This window comes from Cynocephalus volans, chromosome 14 (genome assembly GCF_027409185.1).
Source record: "Cynocephalus volans isolate mCynVol1 chromosome 14, mCynVol1.pri, whole genome shotgun sequence".
NCBI classification, from domain to species: domain Eukaryota; kingdom Metazoa; phylum Chordata; class Mammalia; order Dermoptera; family Cynocephalidae; genus Cynocephalus; species Cynocephalus volans.
In genome coordinates this window covers 95090568-95115882 of record NC_084473.1, presented here as the reverse complement: position 1 = coordinate 95115882, position 25315 = coordinate 95090568, and the positions used below count along the sequence as shown (strand labels likewise).

General features: G+C 41.3%; 1 protein-coding gene across 5 annotated transcripts in view; it reads right to left on the bottom strand.

Moving 5' to 3' along the window:
- The window catches only part of REV1 (REV1 DNA directed polymerase), an 84601-nt gene extending 72181 nt beyond the window's left edge, over positions 1-12420 (bottom strand). For all 5 annotated transcript variants that reach the window (XR_010021694.1, XM_063078828.1, XM_063078827.1 and 2 more), the window contains exon 1: positions 12212-12420. Coding sequence is in view for 1 of the 5 variants with exons in the window: in XM_063078829.1 (XP_062934899.1) it covers positions 12212-12236 (25 nt within the window). In the remaining 4 variants the exon portion in view is untranslated. The remainder of the gene's footprint in view (positions 1-12211) is intronic.
- Between the last annotated feature and the right edge of the window lie 12895 nt (positions 12421-25315).

The following is a 25315-nucleotide window of genomic DNA, read 5'->3' as shown; positions in this document are numbered from 1 at the left end:
CAAAAATACAGCTGTTTTAAGATTTTATTTTGACTCAACCATAGAGACCATCATTGTCTAAGGTTATATAGTGCTCAGATTGCTGAAGTTACAAGGGCACTACAGAGATTCTTGAATTTCTTAACCCAGAGAAGTAGAGCATTCTTCCAGTCCCATCCCCCCCACACTACAGTCAGGTTTTAACTTTGAAGGGACTCTCACCAAGCTACTTAAAACAAAAATGAAAAACAGTCACCTAGGTAAAGGGCATCTCGCCCTTACAACAATTTCCACAGAAGCACAGCTACTGTCTCTGGTCTTCAGCATACACTTGCTTTTAGGGATTCTAAACCAAGCTGACAGCTTACATTCTATGAATAGTTCTGTGTGTACTTCACGTATCTAAGATAGCTTTTAAAAATATATAAACTAAAAGTCTGAAATATTTCGATCAGACTTTATTCCTAACCCAAGAGAACGCTTTTTTACATGGTTTTTCACCTTTGGTATATTGAAACATTTTCCTGTTACCAATTTTTTCTTCTGCAATGAAACAATTCCTGTACTGGATGAGAGACCATCTTGATCAACACCAAAGAAACACAGAACTCAAAGAACTTTAATATACCAAATAAAACTGGCATACAGCACTCACCAAAGAAAAAATTACAGGGTTTGGTACATAAGGCTTTTCTTGAGGTGAATCTGATCTTTCTATCTTTCGTTGGGACATTATTATCCCTCCATTGCTGAATTGAGTTCTTTGTCATGCTGCTAAGTATTCAGTCTTCCTAGGTGTTCCTTTTCAAAAACAATTTTTCTTGCCCTATTTATAAAAGCAACACGTTCATTGTAGAAAATTGGAAAATAAAGAAAACAGGAAGGGGGAGGGGGATATTATCCATATTCCCACCACCTAAAAAATTCACCTATTGACTGACACTTTTTATTTCCTTCCATTCAATATTCCTTAAATTTTCACTTTTTTCCTTAAAAATTTTCACTTTTAATTCCTTAAATTTACACTTAAATTCTTCACATTTGAACACACCAGTAATAATATCTTACATTTCCATAATGCTTTTATTTTTCAAAGGTCCCTGAATATCTACCATTTATGTTTACAATGCATCTACAGAGTAGGTAGGCCAAGCACTATTTATTTTGCACACTGCTGCCTTCCAGGGGTAGAGAAGCTAAAATGTTCCCTAAGGCTGCACTGCTGGTTCATGGTTCAAATTCATCCTTATCTTTTGCAAAACTATGTTCCCAAATCTTCAATGGAAAAAACAACAATGGTATCAATATCAACTGCTGAAAAAGTAAGTAAGAACACTCCTATTGAACTGAACTATGCTAATACAATTCAACAAAACAGATGCTTCTTCACTAGGGAATCCAGTACCTGTCTAGGTCAGACATAGTAGCAGCCATATTTGTAACAGAAGGACTAAGAAGAAAATAGGCCCTACAAATAAGCTCCATCTACATCCCACTTAGTCCATGTTCATGAGAAGAGACCCCAGAAACAGCACCAACTTTGCTGCTAACCGTTCTCAGACTTAAGCAAGTCAATATCAGTCAGATACTAGTTCTTTCACATGTGGATAGTTAGACCTGACTAATTCTAGTCTTTTGCAGTTTTAAAATGCATTTGATTCTATACACCTATCCATTTAAAAAAAAAAAACAAAAACTTTTAACAAAAGCCTATGTATTATGCAACTTTTTCTACACTTTCCAAAAATAAGATGTGCCTATCGACATATGTGGCTGTGTAATAAAGAATTCACCTTATCCAAAGAAAGGTTTTGTCTTTGCCCTGGGTTCCTGGGAAGTAATCCTTAAGGCCTTGGAATTTCCTGTCTGTTAAATGTCTTTGTTTACCTGAGGGCTTTGAGCCACTCCAGACAGTCTAACAATGTGATTTATTGTGGGGCTTTGTGCCATATATCATCGGCCCTCTCAAGGGCTGGAGACTAAAGGTCAACCAATGATGCTAGCAGTCTGATATCTAAGTGACCAAGCCCCAATACAAACTCTGGACAGCAAGGCTTAGGTGAGCTTCCCTGCTTGACAATAGTCCATGAGTACTGTCATATATCAGTGCCAGAAGCTAGCACCATCCATGACTTCATTGGGGGAAGATAACTTCAAGTTCCACATGTGGAATTCTTCCGTGTGCCCCATGCGCCTCTTCCTTTGGCTGATTTTAATCTGTATCTTTTCACTGTAATAAATCCAGCCATAAGTACAAGAGCTTTTAGGAGTTCTGTGAGCCCTTCCAGTGAATGACTGAACCTGAGGGTGCTCTTGGGGACTTGCAGTTCGTGTCAGAAGTGAGGGTGGTCTTGGGACCCCAAGCTCTGCAGTGGCAGAATGTCACTGTCTTCCAATACTCATTATGCTTATTTCTTTTAGTAATAGAACACCTCTACCACTCCTCTTTGTCAGAAGCAGGGTTGCCAACTACAGACTAAATTCCTTAGGCTCCTTTAAAATCAGGAATGGCCACATGCCTAAAGTCCTGGTCAATGGAATACGAGCAAAGTTATGTGTATAAATCTGTGCCATATTCTTAAAGGAAGTTGTTTACCTCTTTTTCTGGAATGCAGTTGTGAGGAAACCCGGCTTTAAGCATGTGAATGAGGACAATATCCTAGGAAATGGATAAGCAAACAGAAGGATCCTGGAACCCTGAATGACCTAAAAAGTAGTTACTTATCCACTGTAGACTGCCTGCCTATCTTTGGACTATTACAGGTGAGAGAAAAACTTCAATACTGTTTGTATCACCATATTCTGAAGTCTCTGTTACAGCACCTTAGCCTAATGAATTTAAGTACAGTTAATCATTTTAATATTATGATTGATTCAATTTAAATAAACTACACAGATACAAAAATAGAGACAAATGATGAGATGTATAAGAAAAATATTTAAATGTATTGGAACTGAAAATGCATATCAAATATCTGAAATATCACAGTTTAAGTTGATCTTATTAAAGAAAAGCTTCTATCCCAAACAATTCAATATAACAGAGTCTTCTCTTTCTTATCCTTTTGGTTATTCATAACTACAAAAAATACAAAAAAAATGATTAATTTAATAAAATCAATCATATGAATACAAGATAAAGTGAGTGTTCTGAAAGAATCCCTAATAATTTTCTTTCCTGGAATTAGATTTCCAAAGAAAGAAAGAGGAAGAAGTGAAGACATCATTTTAATAAAGTACCATCTTCTCTAGCTTTCCAGAGTGTGGAGAAATCACCCAGTTTCCAAATACCCTCCCTCAATTTTCCTGGTTTCTTCTGTTCCAAACCAGGTCGTTCAATTGCTTGTACTGAATATCTCCATTGGGATACCCCACATGCATCTCAAAACCAGCATGTCCATTAGTAGACATCAAGCTATAAAGGAAAACAAAAGATTGTTCCAGAGATGACATGATTAAAAAAGTCTACAAGGAGTAAAAAGCCCCTGATCTTCACTAAGGAGAAGTGGTATATTCTCACAGGAAAGCCAAACGATCATCTGCAGAGAAGTTCAAAGATGCAATAAATCAAGGATTTCAAAGGCCATTGTAGAAGGGCTAGTAACAGGGACAGAACTTAGCTAGAAAATAAAGGTGGTAATATCAAAGATGAGGGGATTGTATCTAAAGCAGTGGTTCATATGCATCAGAATCACTTGGAGGGCCTGATAAAACATAGACTGCTGGGCCCCAACTCCAAATGTTCTGACTCAGTGAGTCTTGGGGCAGGGCCAGGAATCTGCATTTCTAAAAAGTTCCCAGGTAACACTGATGCTGCAGGTCTGAGGCACACACTGAGAATCGTTGGTTTTACCTGTAGCTAAAATGTATCTAGGGTGGTGAGTGAGAACAGAGACAGTTCAGACATAATGAGACAAGTTATACTAAGTAGAGAGAATGTTGCTACAATGTGCACTAGTAGAAAGAATTTCACAACAGGAGTAAACGCAACTCACCAGTTGAAGGTTTTAATTAGATTACAGATAAGAAAATCTCTCCTGTCCTACTACCCACTCTCACTTCCCCCAAATTCCAGGTCTGATCTAATGGTATACTCTACATTCACTAAGCATTTACTTTAATTTCCAGTTTTTAAGGTGAGTAAAGTTCCTTAAATATAAACCACAATCCAAGATTAACAGAGAAAAAAAGATTTGCATAAAACTTTAATACAGGACCCTACATTAGAGGTACTGACAGAATGCAAAAAAATGCACAGAGAAAACAGCAATACAAAGAAGATATCATTGAAAGACTGAGCTAAGAACAATAATTATTAGGATTTTACCAGATAGAAAAGGGCTGGAGGGAAGGCAGAGCTTTCAGGAAGAAAAGAAAATTCATAATAAAACACAAAAGAAAAATATGCAGAAAGATGCTTAAAGCAACACTGTGGAATTGACTGGTATATAGGATACATGGCCAGATGCAGTGGTAGAGGAACTAAGGTAGCTGAGGAAATAGAACAGAGGCCTTGAATACCATACTGAGAAGTTTGAACCTTACTTTGTCAGTTTTAGGAAAGGAAGTATAAATTTGTGCATGTAAACAGTTGGGAACGGGATGGTTGCAGAGACAGGGAGAGTTCTGGCCCCTGAGCCTAACCTACACCAAGATCTACATATAAATCTGTCTTAGCACAAGTCTTCATCTTGTGCACTGCACCCATACAATTCTCTGAAATCAAAAGGTAAACTGACATAAATGACATATAACTAAAAATAAATCCCTCTGAGCAACTGCAATTCAAAAATATGGTCAAAGTTACTCTTTTCTTGATCTGTTATCAATTCCATCTTTCACAAATTTTTCTCAGAAAACGCTATATTAAATGTAATTGCAAGGGAACATAAAAGAGGTAGAATGTTTAAGAAATTAACACTGCTTCTGGACTATTTTCCCTTGCTTCATGCCAAGAATATCATATTTAAATATCACATATTTTTAAAAAAACAAAAACACTACTTCTGAAAGATGATACTACATTTTAAGGAGATGCTACATTCTTCAAGACACCATAAGTCTTATTCAATGTAACAGCTTATTTTAGCACACTATACCCGAACTAACAGATCTCTGAGAAACTCAGAAAGAATTTAATATAATCTTTAAGTGACAATCAGAAACAAGATCTTCTATTGGGCATAAATGATATGCAAAAGAAGATTATTATTAACTCCCAACATGGTAAGCTTGGTGTTAGTAACCTGGACTCAAGTGTTAAGATTCAAAACAGCAATTTTGTAAATGTTACTAAAACATTTTACAACTCTAACAACAAATAGATTATCAACACCCCCACCCCACCTATAAAAATCTCATTCACAGGTTTAGCTTTTCTTTTACTTAACAGTAATAAATAATTACCTAGCTCTAAAAATACAAATTCAAAAAGAAATACCAAAAATCAAACTTTTCACAGCCAAGATTATCAAGGTTCTTAAATATCAAAAAGTATGTAGTTTATAACACAACCTACAATAAAACTTATGTAAATAAAACATTTGACTCAAATGAATAGCCCAGGTTTTAAATTCTGGTGCCAATAAAAGAAAATGCTGTAATTCTCAACCGAAAGAAATCCTTCTATTTATGCATAATGTAACCTGTCTCAATTTTTAATATAACGGAAATCACTGGGCTACTACCACTACTAATAGCTTTAGTTGTCACAAATTGGGCAAGTGTCTGTTCTCACTTCTTCAGCTAATGTTGGATAATAAAGAATTTGGCTGGCCTTTCTGCCTGGCTCCTGGGAAGACTCAACTCAGAACTTCCGAACTGACAGGAATGTCTTTGTTATTATGGTACGTCTAAGTTTACATTATCAAGGTGACTACCAGTGGGCCCCTAGTTTCAGGATGAAGGCTGGTCACGCTGGAAAGGCCAGGGATGTAGATGGTTGGGGCTTTGAGCCACGTGATATCAGCCTGACCTCCACGGAGAAGAAAGGGGCTAGAGATTCAATTCAGTCATATCTATGAAATAAAACTCCAATAAAAACTCTGGACAGACACTGAAGCTTGGGTTGGGAATCATATACTGAGGTACTAAAAGGGTTATGTGTTGTCAGGACCTCACCCTTTGTACCTCTTCATTTGGCTGGTCCTGATTTATATCCTTTTATATAATAAAACTATAACTGCAAGATAAGCACTTTCCTGGGTTCTGTGACTCATTCTAGCAAATTATCAAACCTGAGGAGGTAGTGGGAACTCCCAAAGTTGTAGCCAGCTGGTCAGAAGTGCAGATGGCCTGGAAGCCCTGTGGTTTGTGGCTGGTACCTGAAGTGAGAAGGGTCTTGCAGACTGCGGCCTTACCCTGTGATGTCTGACCTAGCTCTCTGTGTTACAGAATCACAATGCAGCTATAAAACAGGATATACTAACCTACCCGTATTCCCGGGACTCTCATGAGAATTAAATGAGGGGGAAAAAAGATTTTTTTGGTTATAATCTTTAAAATATTAAAGAAGAAATTGTTAAAAGTTTTAAAATTCAAAAATTTTTTAAATGGTTAAAAAGGGCTTAAGATAAAAAGCCAATAAGCCATCAAGAAATAGAACTTGTTATTATGAGTAAAATTCAGGACTTGATGAATAGCATTTAAAAGAGCAAGGAATGTAAATCATAATTTCAACTAAACAATTCAGACTAGTGCCTAAAAGATAAAGATGAATTAAGTCCATTCTTAGTAATCGCAAATGTAGGAATAATGTTGATTATAGAATATAAAATGCAGCCATTGTTTTGTGACTAAGCCTCCAAGAAGTTCATTTCAGCCCTGGGTTTGATCAGGAATAACTGAAGCAGTAAGCAACGTTTTGGTTACTCATATACAGAGATTGTGTACAAACTACTCACATCACAACCAAATTCTTTGCCCATCCCAACCTAACATTTTAATTCAAGCATAAAGCCACGGGGACCAGTCTGGACTTCAAAAAGTTTTCCAAACCATCCTATGTGGAAAAGGCAGCTACATGAGAAAGCATAACTTCTAACTGCATTATAAACAGAGGATAAGAATTTTTCCTATTATTTTCCAATGATAAAAATAATCTAGGTTCTATTCCTATTTCTCGTTAGCAGTCGAATTACTTTTTCGGTCTCATTTTCCTCCAGTAAAATAAGAGCATAGCTCTAAGAATCTGTAAGATTCTTTCTAGCACCCAAATTCAGAATCTACTTAAGTGCTGGGAAGTCAACAACTCATAATTTAGGTATTCTTACAAATTAAGTCTTGCAAGTAGATGTCAAAAATCATTAAAACTTATGTAAAATCATCCCACCAATGTGTTTCTCCTTACTTACTAAAAACAAAGATAAAGAGTTGGTCCATAATCAGCAGAAACACATCATCAATAATTTTTATTAAATTACTTGCTACCTGAAACTTATTTGTCTTAAGCAAACTTAAAGACATTTTTGTTCTCTTAAATATGATATATCACATCTACAACCTTTTCAGCCTATTTACAAAAGCTGATGTACTATGACACATGATGCTTTGACTTTTAGATAAGTGAGAAAAAAAGACATAAATGATTTTGTGTACCATCAACCTATTAAAACATTTCACATTTAAAGAATATATGGGCACTTTGGTATAACAATACATTTTTAAAAAACTTTGCCATAAATAGTGATGAAGCTGCTAGTAGTTAAGAGGAATGCATATTCACAAATAATATGATAAAATATTTGTATAATGGCAAGTTTCCCAACAGAAACCTTGTTTTTAATGTACGTCACAGCAGAATGGTTATGACCTTGAGTTATGGACTCAGGGAGAACTAGGTGGAAATCCTGGCTCCTTTTCTTACCTGTGTAACCTGGGCCAAGTAACAGCATCTCTCTAAATCTGTTTCATTATAACTACACCTACCTTATATGGTGGTTGTGAATATTAAATGAAACACTGCACTTAGCAAAGAGCCTGGAACACAGTACATACTTAATAATTATTAAATTTCAGGACAAATGTTACACAGAGAAGCAGTATTTTGACTTTCTTTTTTTTTTTTTTAAGTTTAAGGTCCAAAGTTTAGAATCCTATTACTTACGAAAGTTCAAACTGAGAAATAAAGCATAATATCCCTACAAAGAGGAATTTTAGTAAGGACAAGTGGACTACGAAAAATAACTGGTATTTTGAAAGTACAACTGCCACAGGCGGAATCTTAGTTTATAAGAATAATTCAAGTTGCATTAGCTCAAAGTATCTATTATTACAAAGTTATTATCTCCAACAATTCTTTCCTCTCCTATTTCTGTAAATACTAAAGAAAAAACACTCACACTACGAAAAGAAGAACGAAAAGGAAGAGAAGGATATAAAGTACAGCTGGGTTCCTTTAAGCTCCAATTAAAAACCAAATTCAATTTGGGGGGAAAAATCTCATAATGAAGGAAGGCAGAAACTGGACACACTTATGATGATAAAACATATCTTCCTTCCCAAATACTACAAGACTCATACTTCAACTGGATCTTCAAGGTTGTTCCTGTCTAAAGACAGGAAGCCTCCAGCAAGTCCTTTCATCACCACAATCATATTTCCAGCTGAACTTCAAAGGGAAATGTATAAAAGCCACTTTGGTGGGTGGCTGTTGAGATAATCACTCTCAGCATCTTCCACCAATGGAAGAATAAAGAACCTGACTTACACACTGAGACCAAATATCGGTCACCATTTGCAGCAGTTTATTTTTTAATTCGTTCTGGACATCCACAAAGTACTTATTTTAAGAAGAACTGCATTTAAGAATGCACAAATACGATTTTGGTAGCCAACAAAAATTCAAAGAAAAAGTAACATAAAATTCAATTAATCCACCTTTATCTCATGCCAAAACACAAAATACTAAGTGACTACTCTCAGCTAATCTCAAATAGTTTTAAAAAGGTATAACATAACGCCGTCCTAAGCACTTTTCAAATATTAGTTCAATTATTATTCACTGTAGTCCTATGAGGTACATATTATTAGTCATATTACAGAAGAGCAAACTGAGGTACCAAAAGTTATTAATGGTAGGAGCAAGGATTCCGACCCAAGCTGATTCCAGAACCAATGGAAATCCAATCAACTATACCATTCATTCATTTAAAAGTTTACCGAGAGCTTACTATGTACAAGGCATAGTTCTAAGCACTAGGAATATAGCTGTGAACAAGTCAGACCATCTAGTCTTGAGATCTTGAATAAGGTCTCTACCCTCTAGTTGGGAAGAGGCCTGGGAACAAACAAAGCCTAAGGAGGAAATCAGTAAATAAACAGTGTATCTTCACCTAATAATAAATGGTACAGAGAAAAAGAATGAATGAAAGAATCAAAAGTAATACAAGGAGGAGCTGGCTTCTATTTTAAGAAATCAGGGAAGGCCTTTCTGAGGTGATGACATTTGAGCGGCAAATAGAATACTTAAAGGCAAGAGCTATGACCACCTAGAGGAAAGGATGGTCCAGCTAAAAGAACACTAAGTATAACATCGTAACGTAGGAATAGCTTATCCAAGTAACAGCAAAAATACTGTGTAAGGCAGAATAAGGTGACAGTCATGTGGTAAGAGCGAAGGTTGGAAGTTGGCAAACTGCCAAATCATGCAATGACCTCATGGGCTGTGGTAAGGGGCTTAGACTAAATTCTACACGTAACAGGAAGCTTCTGGAGGATTCTGAGCAAGAAACTGACAATCTATGTTTTTAAAAAGATCACTCTGATATGTGTGGGAAAGTCAGGAGGCAAGAAAAATAGGGACACCAATGAAGGCACGATTCCAATAGTCCAAGCAAGACATACTGGAACTTAGACTAGGATTTATGTACTGTTTATAAGTGGATGAGATACTAAAAGAAGAGTCTGCAACCTAATTGTCTCTAAAAAAGACTTTTTAATACCCCTTCTGACTTGCCTTTGGAAAAAAAAAAAAAGATTCTTTAGTATCAGTTACTGCTATTACTATACGAAGGGAAAAAAAGGTAAAAAGGATGTCTTCGTTTTTAAACATTCTCTTTAACATACCCTATGATTCATAATATGCCACATCACACATACATTCTTGAGAAGCAGAAAAAAACATAAAGCTCTTTAGTCATTTATTTGGAGACATTGTACCTATGGCCTCTTCTAATTAGCTTTCCTCTCATGCTTCTATCTCTAGCACATCCTGGCTCCTTCTAGATTGTGAACTGCAATAAAGGGGTATACCAATACGTATTTACTGAGCACCCATTGCATACCAGGCATCTCACTAGACGTCTTACATTCAAGAACTCATTTAATCTTCAGCTATTCAAGGTGGAAAATGATGTCTTCATTCCACAGATGAGAAAAAAATCAGAGATATTAGTAATTTAACTTGTCCCAGGAGACACAGCTAATAACTGGCAGAGCCAGAATTCAATAGATGTGCATCTAACTCCGAAGTTCTTGTCTTTCTACTACAGCAGCTATCACAGAAAGGACTCTCAAATATATATTATATGTAATTGTAACCTCCCATTAATTATGACTAGTTTGTTGCTGGTGGACCTAAGATTTCTTCAATTCTCTTATGTGGAATCTGAGTTTTGAAGTCGGGGGTGGGGAAAATGCAGTAATATTACATATTCAAACACATTAGTTGGAAAAATGGGTTTCTACTTGAGAATTCATAGAAGTCTAAAGGGGCAATTCCCACATTTAAAAAAAATCCTACTTTGTAATATTTACCATAAAATAGGAGTAAAGTTCTATGACAAAAGACAGGAGCTTGGTACATTCTCTACCCTCAAGGGGCCTATAAGACAGAGAAAAGGGGATAAGGATAAAATGATAATCATCATAATACACGGAAAATGGCAAATAAATAGCCGATGAATTGAATGGAGAAGATCCTTGTAGACTGGAGAACGATTCCTGAAAGAGAGACTTTGGATGAGCTTTTAAGATTCTAGCACAGGAAATACAGGAAGGGAAGGAACAACATGCTAGCAACGGGCAAAGACAAAGCTATGTGGGAAAGCAGAGACCCTAAATTTGGAAAGCAGATAGAAGGTACCCACAAACTGAGTGCACTCCACAGGAAGAACCAAGGTTATGGTACGTCCTACCCTCCTAAAGAGGAAATGGCTTATTCTCAGAGACTGAAGTGGAGAAGCCAGAGACCAGGGAGATACACAGAACTAAGGATTGTTACATCAGGTTCTTAACAGTAGCAAGCTCTCTTTACAGTATGTGCTAGTCTACAATAATTTTCACCTAAATGATATCATTTCTACCAATGATACCATGGGCTGAGAAAAGGTGGAGATAAAAAAAAGAATTATATCATCTGCAACTTTTGTAAACAAGGGCAAGTCAATTGAGGACTGCTAGATTAAGATTATTTCCTTACAAACTGGGAATAGGTAAGAAGAGCAGTGAAACATACAGGGAAATGCCCCTTTCCGTCTACACTGAGGCTGAATCATTTTAGCAGTGTGTGGAAGTGTGAAAGGGGCACTTGTAAGGACAGTTGGGGAAAGTGTGAAAGGGACACTTGTAAGGACAGTGGGAAGAGGCGCCCTGCATATGAAGAGAGCAGATAAGTAACAAGAAAAAATTAGTGAACGAAAATTGCCTTCGGATATTCCGGTACAGATTCCGGGATCCAACAGGGGGACGCGGGGAGAAGTGTGAGATTCTGGGGACACACTCGGGGGAGGCCGGGTGGAGACCAGCGGCGCCTGGCCCCAGCGCAGACATTCTGCAAACGCTGGTTGAACCAACGCCGGAACGCGCGCATGAATGAATGGCGCGGGACCTAACGGCCGCCGAGGCGCCGGCGCAGCAGGAAGGAGTTTGCGGTGCCGTCTGAGCCGCCCCGCAGCAGCGTCCGCCGCCGGGACGCGGAGAGCGCGGAGGGCAGGGCCGCGGGCGCGAGGAGCCGGCGCGGGGTGGCCGAGTGCGGAGCGGCGGGGCCGGCCGCGCCATGGCGGAGGGGGAAGGGGAGGTCACGCGTTACATAACCCGGCAGCTGCCGGCGCGAGGAGCGCCCGCCACGGGCAGCCCAGGCCGCGAGAGAACCGCCCGCGGGGCCGTCCTGCTCGCCCCTCCCCCGCCCCCGCCTCAGGCCGTCCGCGCCCGGGCGGGTCTGCGGCGCCTCCGGGCGACGCGTGTCCGGTCCCACCCCTCCCCCACCCTCGCCGCCGGCCCGGGGGTCGCTCACCTTCTGCGTTGCCCCAGACCACCATGCCCGGGCCCGGCCGCCTCCTCCGGCCTCGCGGGACCCGGCTGCAACGCCTCACAGTCCGCTCGCCCGGGGACGGGGGAGGAGGGCCGGGGGAAGGCAGTCACACAGCCGCGCCGCGGTCCACGCTCCCCTACGCTCGCGGTGGCCGGCCCGCGCGCGTTCCGCGGCGGCTCCCCCTCCCCGCAGCCCCGCCCCCCGGCGGCCGGCCGGGCGCGCGCGCGCTGGCTCCTCCCCCGCCCTGCCCGCGGCCGCTGACCCTGCGCACGCGGCGTGCGGCGCTCGCGCTCACCCCCGGGCGGCGCACGCGCTCGGCTCGCGCCCGGCCGGGCGACCCGAAACGACGGGCGCGGCGCTTCCGAGCCCCGCGACGGCCGGACGGCCGGCTCGCCTTTCCCCGGCCCCGCCCTCGTCTACCGCCGCCGCCTTCCGCGGGGGCAGCGCCTCGGCAGCACGTGACCGTCTCGCTCGCGGAGGCGGAGGGGAGCGCGGCCTGCCTTCCCGGGCCCGCCCCGCTCCCCGCCGCCTCCGCGCCTCCCGCTCGGGTCGCGGCGCCTCAGTCGCCGCCTGGGAAGGCGCGCTGCCCTCAGGGCAGCGAGGCCCCGCGCCCCGCCCCGCTCTGGACTTCCCGGTCGGGGAGGACATAAGTGCTGGGACTGACCGGGCTTAGAACTCTGGTAGTGTCAAGATACGCAGGACAGCCGGGCCGCCTCTTCGAGCAGTTGATTTACAGTGACATCTAGTGGGGAAAGGGACACACATGAACTGACACTTTCCTGTCAGGGAGCAAGCGAGAATCACGGCCCGCAGAGGTTAGCGGGAACGAACACTGCGCCACTGGGCCTGAGGGATTCGTTGCCGACTCCCGCAGGGCACGAACGCCAGCCTCCGTCCTTCGAGTGCCCGCCCCGCATTGCACCTGGAAATCTGCAAACCTGCGGCAGGTATCCTTCCCCACATGCAGCCCTGGGGCCACACAAGAAAGCAGTTTTCTACGAATGTAAAAAAAAAATGAATGTTCTTCGTTATGTATGCTTAGCTACAATTTTAATTGAGGGCCTTCTAAGCAAAAAATCGTTGCATAAGGACCGTTCCTCCCACCTCCTGGCAGTGTCAGCTTGACAGGAGGCGCCACAGCGTTATTATGATAGTCTTTATTGTTGTAGTGCACAAGAACGAAGCCCATCTCCGTGGAGAGGTTCAACACTTTTTTTCCTCATCCCCTTACCTGAGATACTTGAAAAGAGTTTGCAAGTACTTAGGAAACAATCAGTATTTTTTTGAAAACTGTTTTGCCGACCTGGGACTTGTTTATTGACAAGACAGAGGATATTCGAACAGCTTGTTTCTTTTTTTCATGTCCCCCCTTTTTTTCTTTTGGTATTTTAGAGACATAAATGCACTTCAATTTCAGTATTCTCTTTGCTAACCCAGCAAATTCATATTGTATGCTTTTCTGGGACGTCATAATTGAAAACAAATGGTGTAAGTTCTGTAGGCTCACAGCCAGTTGTGACTGCAACACCAGGAGGTCATCTGAGTTGCCACAGAAAAACAGTGGCAACCCTTTATTAATTATGACTTTAAAAAATGTCTGTCTCTAAATGGCAGTATTTCCATTAACAGGAAATGACAAAACTCCATTTTGAAATTGAAAACTAACCTGTGAACTGTACAGGAAATGCACCATTGTATTTCAACTTCAATTTTCTCTCCCACTCTGTCGCTTATTCGGGTCAAAGATTTATTTTTATTTTTTCTGTGTTTTATAATGGTGTTAACTGCACTTTAATGCGAACTAGAAGGCAACCTCTGGGAAGGAGGGAAGAAAATCACGTGCATTTCCTGTAAAGGATAAAAAAAGATATGAAGAGTACGTAAATAAAATGTAAACAAACTCTAGAGTCCTTGGTACAAACACTTTTGCCAAAGCTTTCTTTTATTTTTGTCCCTTCCAGAATATCCTGTCTTACAGAGTATCCCATAATGTCTGAAGAGCCTTTTATTTCAATTGTATCTGGTCACCCACATTTATTCATACATTTATCTGCTACTACTTATTCTCATAACGACTATCTTTCCCATCTAAGGGGAGCCAGCCTGACCTTTGGATGGGGCACCTGGGATGGCCACTCTGTACCCCCACTTAGGGGAGTGCTTTGGTGTATTGCACCGTATTCCTCTTTTCTGAACTTCATTGCGATTCAGGATACTATCATTACTGACATTTCAAGGGGCCTATAAAATGGCAAGCCAGTGACCCTTGTAGGGACAGCCCTGGGTAAGGACATGGCTGTCCTTTCACCTCTGTATCTGGTGGTAAACTTTCCTTGGAACTATCCACATCTAGTCTATCAAATACTAAAAACAGAAAATAAGAGCATGAAACCATTTTAAAAATGGGGGGTTGTACTCAGGTCCCTTGAGTGATGCATACATGGTAAATCGTGATTTTACTCACATGAAACATCCATCGTGCTGATTGTTATAAGGCATTCAGCACATTATGCTGAAAGATGAAATAATAACAAGGGAAAATGAGCTCAAGCCCACAGAAACTTTGATAGGAAGGTGGAACTAGAATTGGTTCACCAAGACTGAATTACTTCAAATATATTATCTTTTTTAACGAAATAAATAAAAGCTATGGACAGTTTTAAATATCTATATTTAAAGAACACCATTCACAATTAGTTATGGTGTGCATTCTGTAGGCTAGTTGCTGTGCCAGACTCTGTAGGGACGACAGTGGGCAAAATACATTTTGGGCCCTCAAAAGCTTCCGGTGTAGTGAAGGAGACAAATCGGTAAACAGGCACCTGCAGTACAGGTTCAGGGCTGCCACCTGAGGGCCATCTCTGGAGCACACAGGAGTATCAGGGAGGCTTCTCAGTTAGGACTAAGGTTAGTCCAGTTAGTCAGGGAGCAACATGGGAGGGAGGACAGGGAACATTCCAGGAACTGCAGAGTTTGAAATGCGGAGGGGCATGAGCTGTGGGGAGAGGTGCCTGCTGAAAGAGAAGGCTGGAGAGGCAAGTAGGGGTGAGAGCACGAAGGGCCCCAGAAAATATCTTAACATGTTTTGACTATATCCTGAGGGCAGTGAACCATTGCAGGGTTTTAAGCAATAAAATGACTTTAGAAAGTCACTCTGGCTGCTGCATGGAGAGTGGGTTTTAGTGGCAGTGAGGTGGTCTTGCACAGGTGCCAGTGCACAGGTGCAGCCCAGAGGAGGCAGGGGGCTGGATCTGACCAGGGTAGGGGTTTTGCAAAGCAACTGTAATGAGACAAGAAAAGGGCACGGAAGTTGAGGGTGTAGGCAAGGGAGGGATCGTAATGATTGATCATGGAACCTGAGCTGAGGAGGGAAAAAGACTTGCCCAGGGAGAGTGAGGTTGGTGAAAAGATGATATCGATGGTTGGGGACCAGTGAGGGGTGTGTGTGTGGGGGGGGGGTGCATTTAAAAGGATTTTGAGTCAGATGCTAGTGGATATTAATGACAAAATTGTAGAGGGAGTTAGTGGCTGAGATACGATGGGGGCAAAGTCACTGGAAGAGAGAAGTTCAAGGATATGAGGGGCCAGAGTGAGACAAGAATCATCTCTGTACATGTTAAAATCATCAAGTATAAAGACTGGAGCAGTGTTGAAGGAAGAGACAGTGAATCAGAACATGATTTTGATGACTCTAGGTCAGAGGGATGAATAACATCCAATATACTCAATTCTAATATAGTGATGGCCTTAGGGCAGAGGTTCTTCAACTTTTCTCTATTCATGGCATCATTAGTGTCTCACTAATTTTTGTTTTCACAGCATTCCTAGGCCAAAAGAAATATCCAAGAGTTTTGTTTATTAAATAGGTAGGGCCAAAGAACTTAAGTATTTGTGACCTAACAACTCGGTAGCCAATTAGAAAAAAAATACATATAAGTTGAAGGCAGAGTAATATTTTAATTTCATTCATAAATAACCATCATTACTAATGGACATGTGTGCCTGTTGGCAAACGCACTACTTCTCAAACTTGGAACCAGATTGGGTATGGTTATCCTTATCTCCCATTCACATTGGCAAGATATTTCATACATTTTGCTGTATACTTCTCATTCATCTTAACAGGAGGTTCGGGTTTCGCACTACTAGTGGTACTAAGTTGGGTTACTTGGCTGAGTGGCGACAGACAGATCTCTTCATTGTAAAACTACGTTTTCCCCTAGGTAAGTGGTAGAGTGGTAAGTTTTTTTCTACCAAGTGAACATCCTCTTCAACAATCTTTTCGCCTAATGGTTTCAGCATCTGTTGATGATCCTGGCCTGAATTAACCATTTTATTGGATTGCAAAGAATGTTTTTCTAATTCTATCATTCCTTCCACGTTTATTAGCTGGTATTCAAAGAACTTTTCCTTATTGATTGGCATAAACTATAATTTCTTCTCAAAAATCAGGGCAAATGGTTAATGCTTTCCCTTCAATTGCTAATTTTCATAAAAAAGAGTTGTCTAATAGTAACTACCCATAATGGTAAATGAGCTTTTTTTTTCTCTCTCTTTATTCTTTCTTCTTTTTCTTGAAAATCCTAATGGAATCATAGATTTTTATTTATATATTAGAATCTTGCAATCAATTATAGTCTTTTTTTTTTTAATGTGCAAATTGTCCCAGATTTGGCCAGTGGGAGCCCCTTCAAGTTGGGAAAAGACCATACAGGTCTCTTAGAGAAAGGCATTTGGGCACAGGAACAGTGAAGTTAAAGGCTCCGAGTTGGGAATATGCTTGAATATTTAAGGAGAGCTAAGCTGGAACAGAGTGACAAGGAAGGGAGTGGGGTGGTGGCAGAAAGCCAGTCGTATCAGGCCCTGGGCCTTTATGCTGAGTTTGATGGAGCCAGTGAAGCAGAGGAGTGATGTACGATCTGACCTGCTTTCTAAAGGAATCCCTCTGGCTGCCACGTGGGGAAGATGGGGGAAGAGCAGGTTTGGGGGGTGGGAGGAGGGAATCAGGAATTCTGCTTCATCATGTTAAGTTTGAGATGTCTATTAAATATGCAAGCGGAGATGTTAAAAGGCAGTTCAATTGTGGAGTCTGGGTTGGGAGATCCATTTTGGAGTTGTTAGTTTATGGATGATGTTTAAAACCATGCAGCTGGACGCAGTCAATTAGGGAATGAGTAGAGAGAGAAGGTATTTGATGACTGAGATTTGGAGTACTCTGATCCATGGATGTTGTTGAGATGATGGGAAACCAGCAGGGGAGGCTTAGAAGTATGTGCTGTCAGTGAGGGAGAAGGACAGGGAAAAGAGGGTAGTGTTCTGAAAGCCAAAAGAAGGGTGTGTTTCAAGGACGAAGGAAAGATCACCTGCATCACGTGCTGCTGCTACTTCAAGTAAGGTAAGGACTGAGAAAGGCCACTGAACTTGACAGTCTGCAGGTCACTGGTAACTTGTACAGGTCCTGCAGAGAGGTGAGGACAAAATCTTGAATGACATGTTAGAAAAATTAGAGGAGAGGAAGTAGAGGATCCAGGTGAGAGGGGATGGTGTTTGGTCTAGGTTGGTCATGATGGAGGTGAGAGGAAGTAGTCAGACTTCGAAGATGGCTTTAAGGTCCAGTAAATGGGTTCGCTGATGCATGGCATGTAGGGGTTAGGGTGGAAAGAGGACTGCAGCCTTTTGGCCTGGACATCCAGAAGAAATGGGGCTGCCATGTGCAGAGATGGAAGGATGGAGAGCCACAGACTTCCAACCATTCATCCTGATTCCAGTCTCACCCTCATCCCTGCCTTCAGAGGGACTTGGCGCTTCCAATCGCAAGAGTCCTCAGCACGCTCCTGCCTTTACGCCACTGGAGGCACTCAGCTTCCAGCTTCTCCTGGTCAGTCAGGTGTATCGCCATGCAACCTTCTGATTTCCATACCTTTGTTGACATCTCTCCTCTCCCACTCTGTTTCCTTGTGTATTTAAGTCCCTCTTATTTTAAAAAATCCATTTACAGTTATTTTTGGGATATTTGGGAAGGGGCAGAGAAAATAATGTGTTTGATCCAGAGTTTAACAGGTAGTCTCCTTGTTAATTTTTTTTTTAATTAGCAAATTATTATTTTTGTAGTTTGGTCAGGTCACTTGGCCCTTCATAATGCTTATATCAGGTGTTCCAGAGCCTGTGCTTTCTGGCTGAGCTAGATCAATAATCTATCAAAGTGATAGATTTTCTTCCTGCCTTCTTCCTCTCTCCAATTCTTCTCTTGCATGAAGCAATGTATTTTATCTATGATTTGCCTGGGAATACTACCACTGGGCACCAGCCTGGAAAAAGTCAAAGTATGCCATGACTAAAACCATACAGAATACTCACTTAGACAATGTGAGCATGTGTGAATGTGTGTGGGCTGTGTGTCTGTTTGAATCTGATGCTAAGCCCTTAGGCACATTTATCCTTTGATTAGAGAGTCTCACAGAAGCCACACACATTTAATTGCACTCCACCTCCATTTATCATGTGCCTCAGCTGGGTGGGTACCTGACACATTGGACTCCCTTCCTAGGGAATTTGGAATTCGAACAGAGACAGGATATCTCCATGTGGCTTGCAACCTTGGGAGCTCTGCATGAACTTTTAGGCTAGGGGCTAGGAAGCCATTTTTGCAGATTCTTGCAGAGTATTCTCGAAACAAAGCACCCAAAGGAGGAGAGAACCTGTTCTGGGTTCCCTCCCAGGGATTTTCCACACCTTAGCCCAGCCTTATATATACCCTGAGCCCTATGACACAAAACTGTGTCTTTGGAGTGGATTTCTCTTTCTAGTTTAGCTTACTCAAGTTGGTTTCAGGTACTTGCAGCCAGGGGATACTGACTAAGCTTAAAGATGTGTGTTTCGCTGATCTGAAAGGCTAATCAAACTTTCTGTGGAGATTTCAAGAGTCCATCTCTTCCAACTAACATCATAAAGAACCAAGGCCTTAGCCTGGGACTAGCAGCTCTAAATCAGCTTTCTTGGTGACAAGCAAATTCTCATGACTTTGGACCATTTGTGAGGCTTTAGCAAAACTTTACCTCAGGGACTGGCCATGTCCCACCATGTGGAGAAAAGGACATAGCCCTTCACCAGAACAGTAAGCAAACTAAAGACAAATTCTAAATTGCTCTAAACCTGGGCTTAGTAGGAGAGGCTTAGAAATGTATACTAACTAGCATTAGAGACATAGGATCGAACTTCTAGATTAAAAATAAGTGCACTTCCCCAAATTTAATATCCTAAATGATGCTGTATATCTTGTTTTAGACTTCTGAGGTGAGGACTTTCATGAAGTCTGACTGTAACTGGAATCCAGCACAGTAGGAAAGCCCAGGGGGAAACATTTCCAAAGTTATATACCAAATCAGCAGAAGAGCTGAAAATAAAGCCCAGCTACCTTTACTGTCCACTCTCTCAGTAATAACTCCAGGGGCCTGCAGGGATATGAAGGATGGAGTCTGTTTCTGGATTTTATTGAAAGATGTCTCTTTTGGGGGTGTTCCAGGTATGAATACTAAAGAAAAAAAAAAAGAACACAACTTATGTAAAATGATGACCTATACTGATGGTATTCAAATATAAAGGACATTTCAAATGCAGGTGAAGATCTGTTATAGAAAGAGCGTTGGACAGGAAGGCAAGGACCAGGTTTCTGGTTATGACTTCATCATTAACCAGCTACTTAATTTTGGACAAATAGTTTAACTTCTCTGGGCCTCAAAGTCCTGGTCTGTAAAATGAAAGGGTTGTAGTAAACAATGTCTTCCCTAGCCCCCAAATTCGATGAAAACCTTAATTTTAAAGGTTTAAAAACTAAATAAAATGAATTTATAGACTGTTACATCATGTAGTACTAAAATATTAAAAACAATTCAGTTCATTTAATACAATTTTAAAACACTAAAATGGTCACAGCAGTATATTCAATTGAAGATAGAACAATAGAGAGGACTTTTGTTTCTCGCCTTTTTCTTTTTTAAAGATATGAAGAAGCCGGAATAAAGATAAGGGAATTATTAAAGACAAGCAGAATAATCATTATATGAGTTTAACCAGGGAAAGATTAAACAAATCAAGAGACTCAGTATTGCAAGCAGCATTCATAATCAAAGGCTTCTTAACCATATACACAAGACATCAAATATTACCACACAGGGAAGAAAGGGTTCAGAGTACAAAAAGGATAAAAAAAAAAAGACTAGGTTTTGAGAAGACAATGTTATTACTCACAGAGGGAGAGAGTGGAGAAATGCCAAAATGGAGAGTCTGATATCTACGAACAACAGCTGATATTCAGGAGCCTGAGTTAAAGGGGGTAATAGGAGAAATGATTATTAACGGGCAGAATGCATTTCAGCTAAGCAAAGCAGCAAGCTCAAGTATTATCATCTCAAGGGTGCTCCGAGAATAAGCAGAGATATAGAGGAAACTTGTAAAAACAATTATGGGGGAGGCGGGGAAGCAACCAATGCAAAGATCACAAAATTGGAAGAAGCCTGTTTATCTTGAATGGAAACAAACAAAACAAGGAAAAAAATGAAGGACTAAATCAAAATGTACAAAAATTCAGGCAAATAAAAAATCTGTTGTGGAAAAATGGCCTCAAGAAAGCTATGGGAAAATAACTACAACTTTTTAGAAGCACCGTTTGGGCCCATTTCTAGACTCAGGCTAGTCACACTTAACCAAGCCTCGGTGTTCCTGGCAGTCATTGCTGTAATTATGAAGGAGGCGGGTGGCTGGGCCATGCTGCACACACTGATTTTTAGTATGAGTTATTTGTAAATTCCTGCATGGGGAATTGATTTCAAATGCTGAGTCAGAGGCTAGGAAGTTGCCAATTCAAGAGCCAGGAAGAGGTAGGAAGGTGGGGCTAGGACATCACTGCTCGGAAAGTCTTTTAGACCCTAAGAGAAGGACTTGGGAAGGGCAGCGGGAAAGGAGAAAATAGTGGGGAAAGGGCGAGGAAGGGGGATGTTGACCAGTTCTTCTTCCAAAATGTCTCTTGGGATTGAACAGCAGAAATCTCTGCAATCTGATTCTTCTCCTTAGCAAAATTCTTATCTTGGCATCCATGACCCTGTGACATGTGGCCCTGCGTCCTCTCCAGTGTCGCAACCAAGCATGGGGCCTATCCGTTCCCTCTGCCTGAAACACTTGTCAGGCTCCCTGTCTGTCCAGCTCCTGCTTCTCATTCAGGTCTCAGCTCACACACAGCCCAGCTCTGCAGAGCCACCTGTCCTGACCAACCTGACTGAAGTTACCATTGCCACCCCTGTGTTCACTTCCTAGCATGTCACCTTCCCCATCATCGGTCTCCCCTCTCACACATGCCCACATGGTCTTTGTCATTGTCCTCTCTCCTTGGAATACAAGCTCCCTGAGAAGAGGGACTTAGTGGCACTGTGTCCCAGCATCTGGCATGCATTGGCTGCATGAATACATCTATAATAACTAGTCAATTCCTACCAGTTCTTCTTCCAGTCTGTCTCTTGGGATTTTCCACACAATTCCTCATTGCTTCACTCCTAGATAAGCACAATTGTCTTCTTTTTTTTTTTTTTTTTTTTTAATCTGGCTTTCTTTTTTTTTTTTTTTAAATTTTATTTTGTCGATATACATTGTAGCTGATTATTGCTCCCCATCACCAAAACCTCCCTCCCTTCTCCCTCCCCCCTCCCCCCAACAATGTCCTTTCTGTTTGCTTGTTGTATCAACTTCAAATAATTGTGGTTGTTATATCTTCTTCTCCCCCCCCCCGGTTTGTGTGTGTGTGTGAATTTATATATTAATTTTTAGCTCCCTCCAATAAGTGAGAACATGTGGTATTTCTCTTTCTGTGCCTGACTTGTTTCACTTAATATAATTCTCTCAAGGTCCATCCATGTTGTTGCAAATGGCAGTATTTCATTCGTTTTTATAGCTGAGTAGTATTCCATTGTGTAGATGTACCACATTTTCCGTATCCACTCATCTGATGATGGGCATTTGGGCTGGTTCCAACTCTTGGCTATTGTAAAGAGTGCTGCGATGAACATTGGGGAACAAGTATACCTTCGACTTGATGATTTCCATTCCTCTGGGTATATTCCCAACAGTGGGATGGCTGGGTCGTATGGTAGATCTATTTGCAATTGTTTAAGGAACCTCCATACCATTTTCCATAGAGGCTGCACCATTTTGCAGTCCCACCAACAATTGTCTTCTAAATAATTATGCTGACCCTTTCTCTGGCCCTTCCCACACGTTACTTCCAGATGATTCTTCCTAAAACATCATCTTTGTTATGTTTCTCCCAATGATGGCTTTGTCAATGCCTGCCGGTCAGGGGCCACCAGGGACACAGCTGTAGTTGAATGAGTTGGGTTTATTACTCATTGCAGTGGGGAGAACACACCCCACTGGGAAACATGGGGTGTCTCAGTTAAAGGGTGTGAGAAAGAACCTCCTATAAGATTTGGCTTTGATTGGGTGATTCTGGGAGAGGGCCTAAGGAAGTGGAGCACACATTGGATTTTGTCTCCATAAATCTCGTATCTAGGGAGAGGAGACTAGAATGAGGATAAAGTTGTAATTGGTAATTGGTAATTGGTAAAGCAGCAGCAGTCACTCATTTGACTGAGAAAGGGAGTGTTGGGTATTTTGTGAATGGCACAGTGACCTTGTTTTTGTCTGCGCTTAGACAAAATTATGAAGTGGCCTTGCTTTTTCTCCTTTTATCATGGCCTTGAATGCCAGAGTGACCTTGTCTGAGATTGGGATTCTGTGAGATTGTCTATATGTAATAAGAGACTAACACGCCAGCTGTGAGAGCCAGGTTGGCTTCTGGATGTCTCTGTTTCTTATTCCTCCCTTTTGGTGAAAGGCAGACAAAGTAAGGCCACAGAACATTTGTCATGATATCCAGGTATCCATCACTGCCAAGGTATTGTTGAATAAGATCAGAAGAGTGTCCATTGAATTTAGTCCGAGGTTCATCTAGGGTTAATCTTTCCTTCTGCTGTTGCAGGAAGATCTATTGGATCTCTGATGTAACGATGACTGTGCAGTATCATTTCAGACTCTGGACAGGAAACATCAGCCAACTGCAGCACAGACAATTATTGGGAGCAAAATGACTATGGGTCTTTGTAATAGGACTTGAAGCAAAGGCCCTAGATTATGAAACCCAGGCAACAAAAATATGTCCCATAATCCACCTGAGAGTGCCAGATGGCTTTTTCTTTCAGTTTAATCATAGACTCTTCTATTTACCCTAAAGTATTTGTATAGGTGCCACCAAAGTGTTTGCTATGGCACAAAATCCTCCTTAGCTTGCTAAGAGAAAATCAAGGGCTATATGATTGTCCATGACAACTCTAGCTAATGAGTTTAGACTAGTTCTTCGGGCTTCCAGTGCAGAAGTAATGTCATTTATGACTTCTGCTAAAGTCAGAGACAATTTTCAAACCACTTTTCTAATTGTACTATTCCCATTGTGGGAATCACAGCTCACAGAGTACATGTGAGGCAGGAATGAGGTATCCCTCCTGAAAATTCTCCCAATTTGTGCTTGCCCCATTTTGGAGGCTTCTGGGTATCCTTCTTAAGGAAGGTAGGATACAATAGAAGGATGATAGTTTTAAATACTTGGAAATCTCTAACAATTGCTTAGAATACATGGAATACGTGAGTGTGTGGTAGAGAGGTATGAGCCTTATGCCCACATAGCAAGTAGTCTCCTCAGTGGAGTGCAGATTGAATTCCCTCAAGATGGACCGGTCCTCAAGTGGAATTAAACAGTTCCTGCAAAGCAGTCTGAAGTATCTGTGAAGAGAACAAACTATCATGATCACGATGATCCCAATATTAGTTTCTATTTCTTATCGACCAAGGTTTGCTGGTAGGATTGAAACAATCCTAGTAGAAGCATGTTGTTGAAATAGTCAAGGTTCAATTTTTGCAAGATTGGAGGTTGGGATTAATAATTTGAGAGAAACTTAAATACCAGAAGGGTAAAGGAGAATTTTCCTTCTGAAGTATTTAAAGGAATAGCTATTATATTTTTGCCAATAAGATCAGTTAGGAGGTCACAAATTCAGAGCAGCAGCTGTGGCTGGGATAAACATATAAGAGAGTTTTGCCTTTCCTTAAGGGATAGAAGGAGACCCCAGGGGGTCAGAAATAAAAGCATGAAGAGAAGATGGATTACGTTAGTGTTCTAGAAGGTGTTAAAGTGGTGTAATAACATTGTATAGTAGAGTGAAGGGAAATCAGAAAACTGCTGGAGAATCCGATAATTCCTCTTGCTCCGTGGTCTTGAGTAGAAGCTGTCCACGTCTGAGGTCTCTTTTTTCCATCCTCTTGGGCAGAAGCTGTCCAGCTGTGAAGTTGGCAACTGCTAGAGGATTCTTAAGAATCCTCAGTTTAAGTTCTCAGAGGGAATGGATGTCCAGGAGTCAGGAGGAAGTGATGTATCTCTTTTGGTTCAGGAAACCTGAGTCTAGGGACCAACACCTTGCAGTTTTACTGCTGTGTTATTTATTAACGGTACCTGGGAAGGTCCTTTTTATCGAGTGTTCTAAGCTTTTCTCTGGTGTCTTTTCCAGAAAACGAAATATCCATGTTGCAGATTATGCAGAGGCTGTTCAGGAGGGTGTTTTGGAAATGCAGCTTTTACCTGTTGATGTTAAATCTGGAAGTATTGTGTGAGTCCCTCGCAGTAATTAATCATATCTGCTTGTAAGAATGCAGTGTATTAGTTTCCTAGGGCTACTGTAACAAAGTGCCACAGACAGGGTGGCTTAAAACAACAGAAATTTATTTTTTCAGAGTTCTGTAGGCTAGAAGCCTGAAATGAAGGTATCACAGAGCCGTGCTCTGTCTGAACGTTCTAGAAAAAAATCATTCCTTGCCTCTCCCTAACTTCTGGTGATTGCCAGTGATTCTTGGGGTTCCTTGGCTAGTGGAACCATCACTCCATTCTCTGCTCTGTTGTCACATGGCCTTCTACCTGTGTAAGTCTCTGTGTCCAAATTTCCCTTTTCTCATAAGGATACCTGTCATTGGATTAGGGCCCACTATAATCCA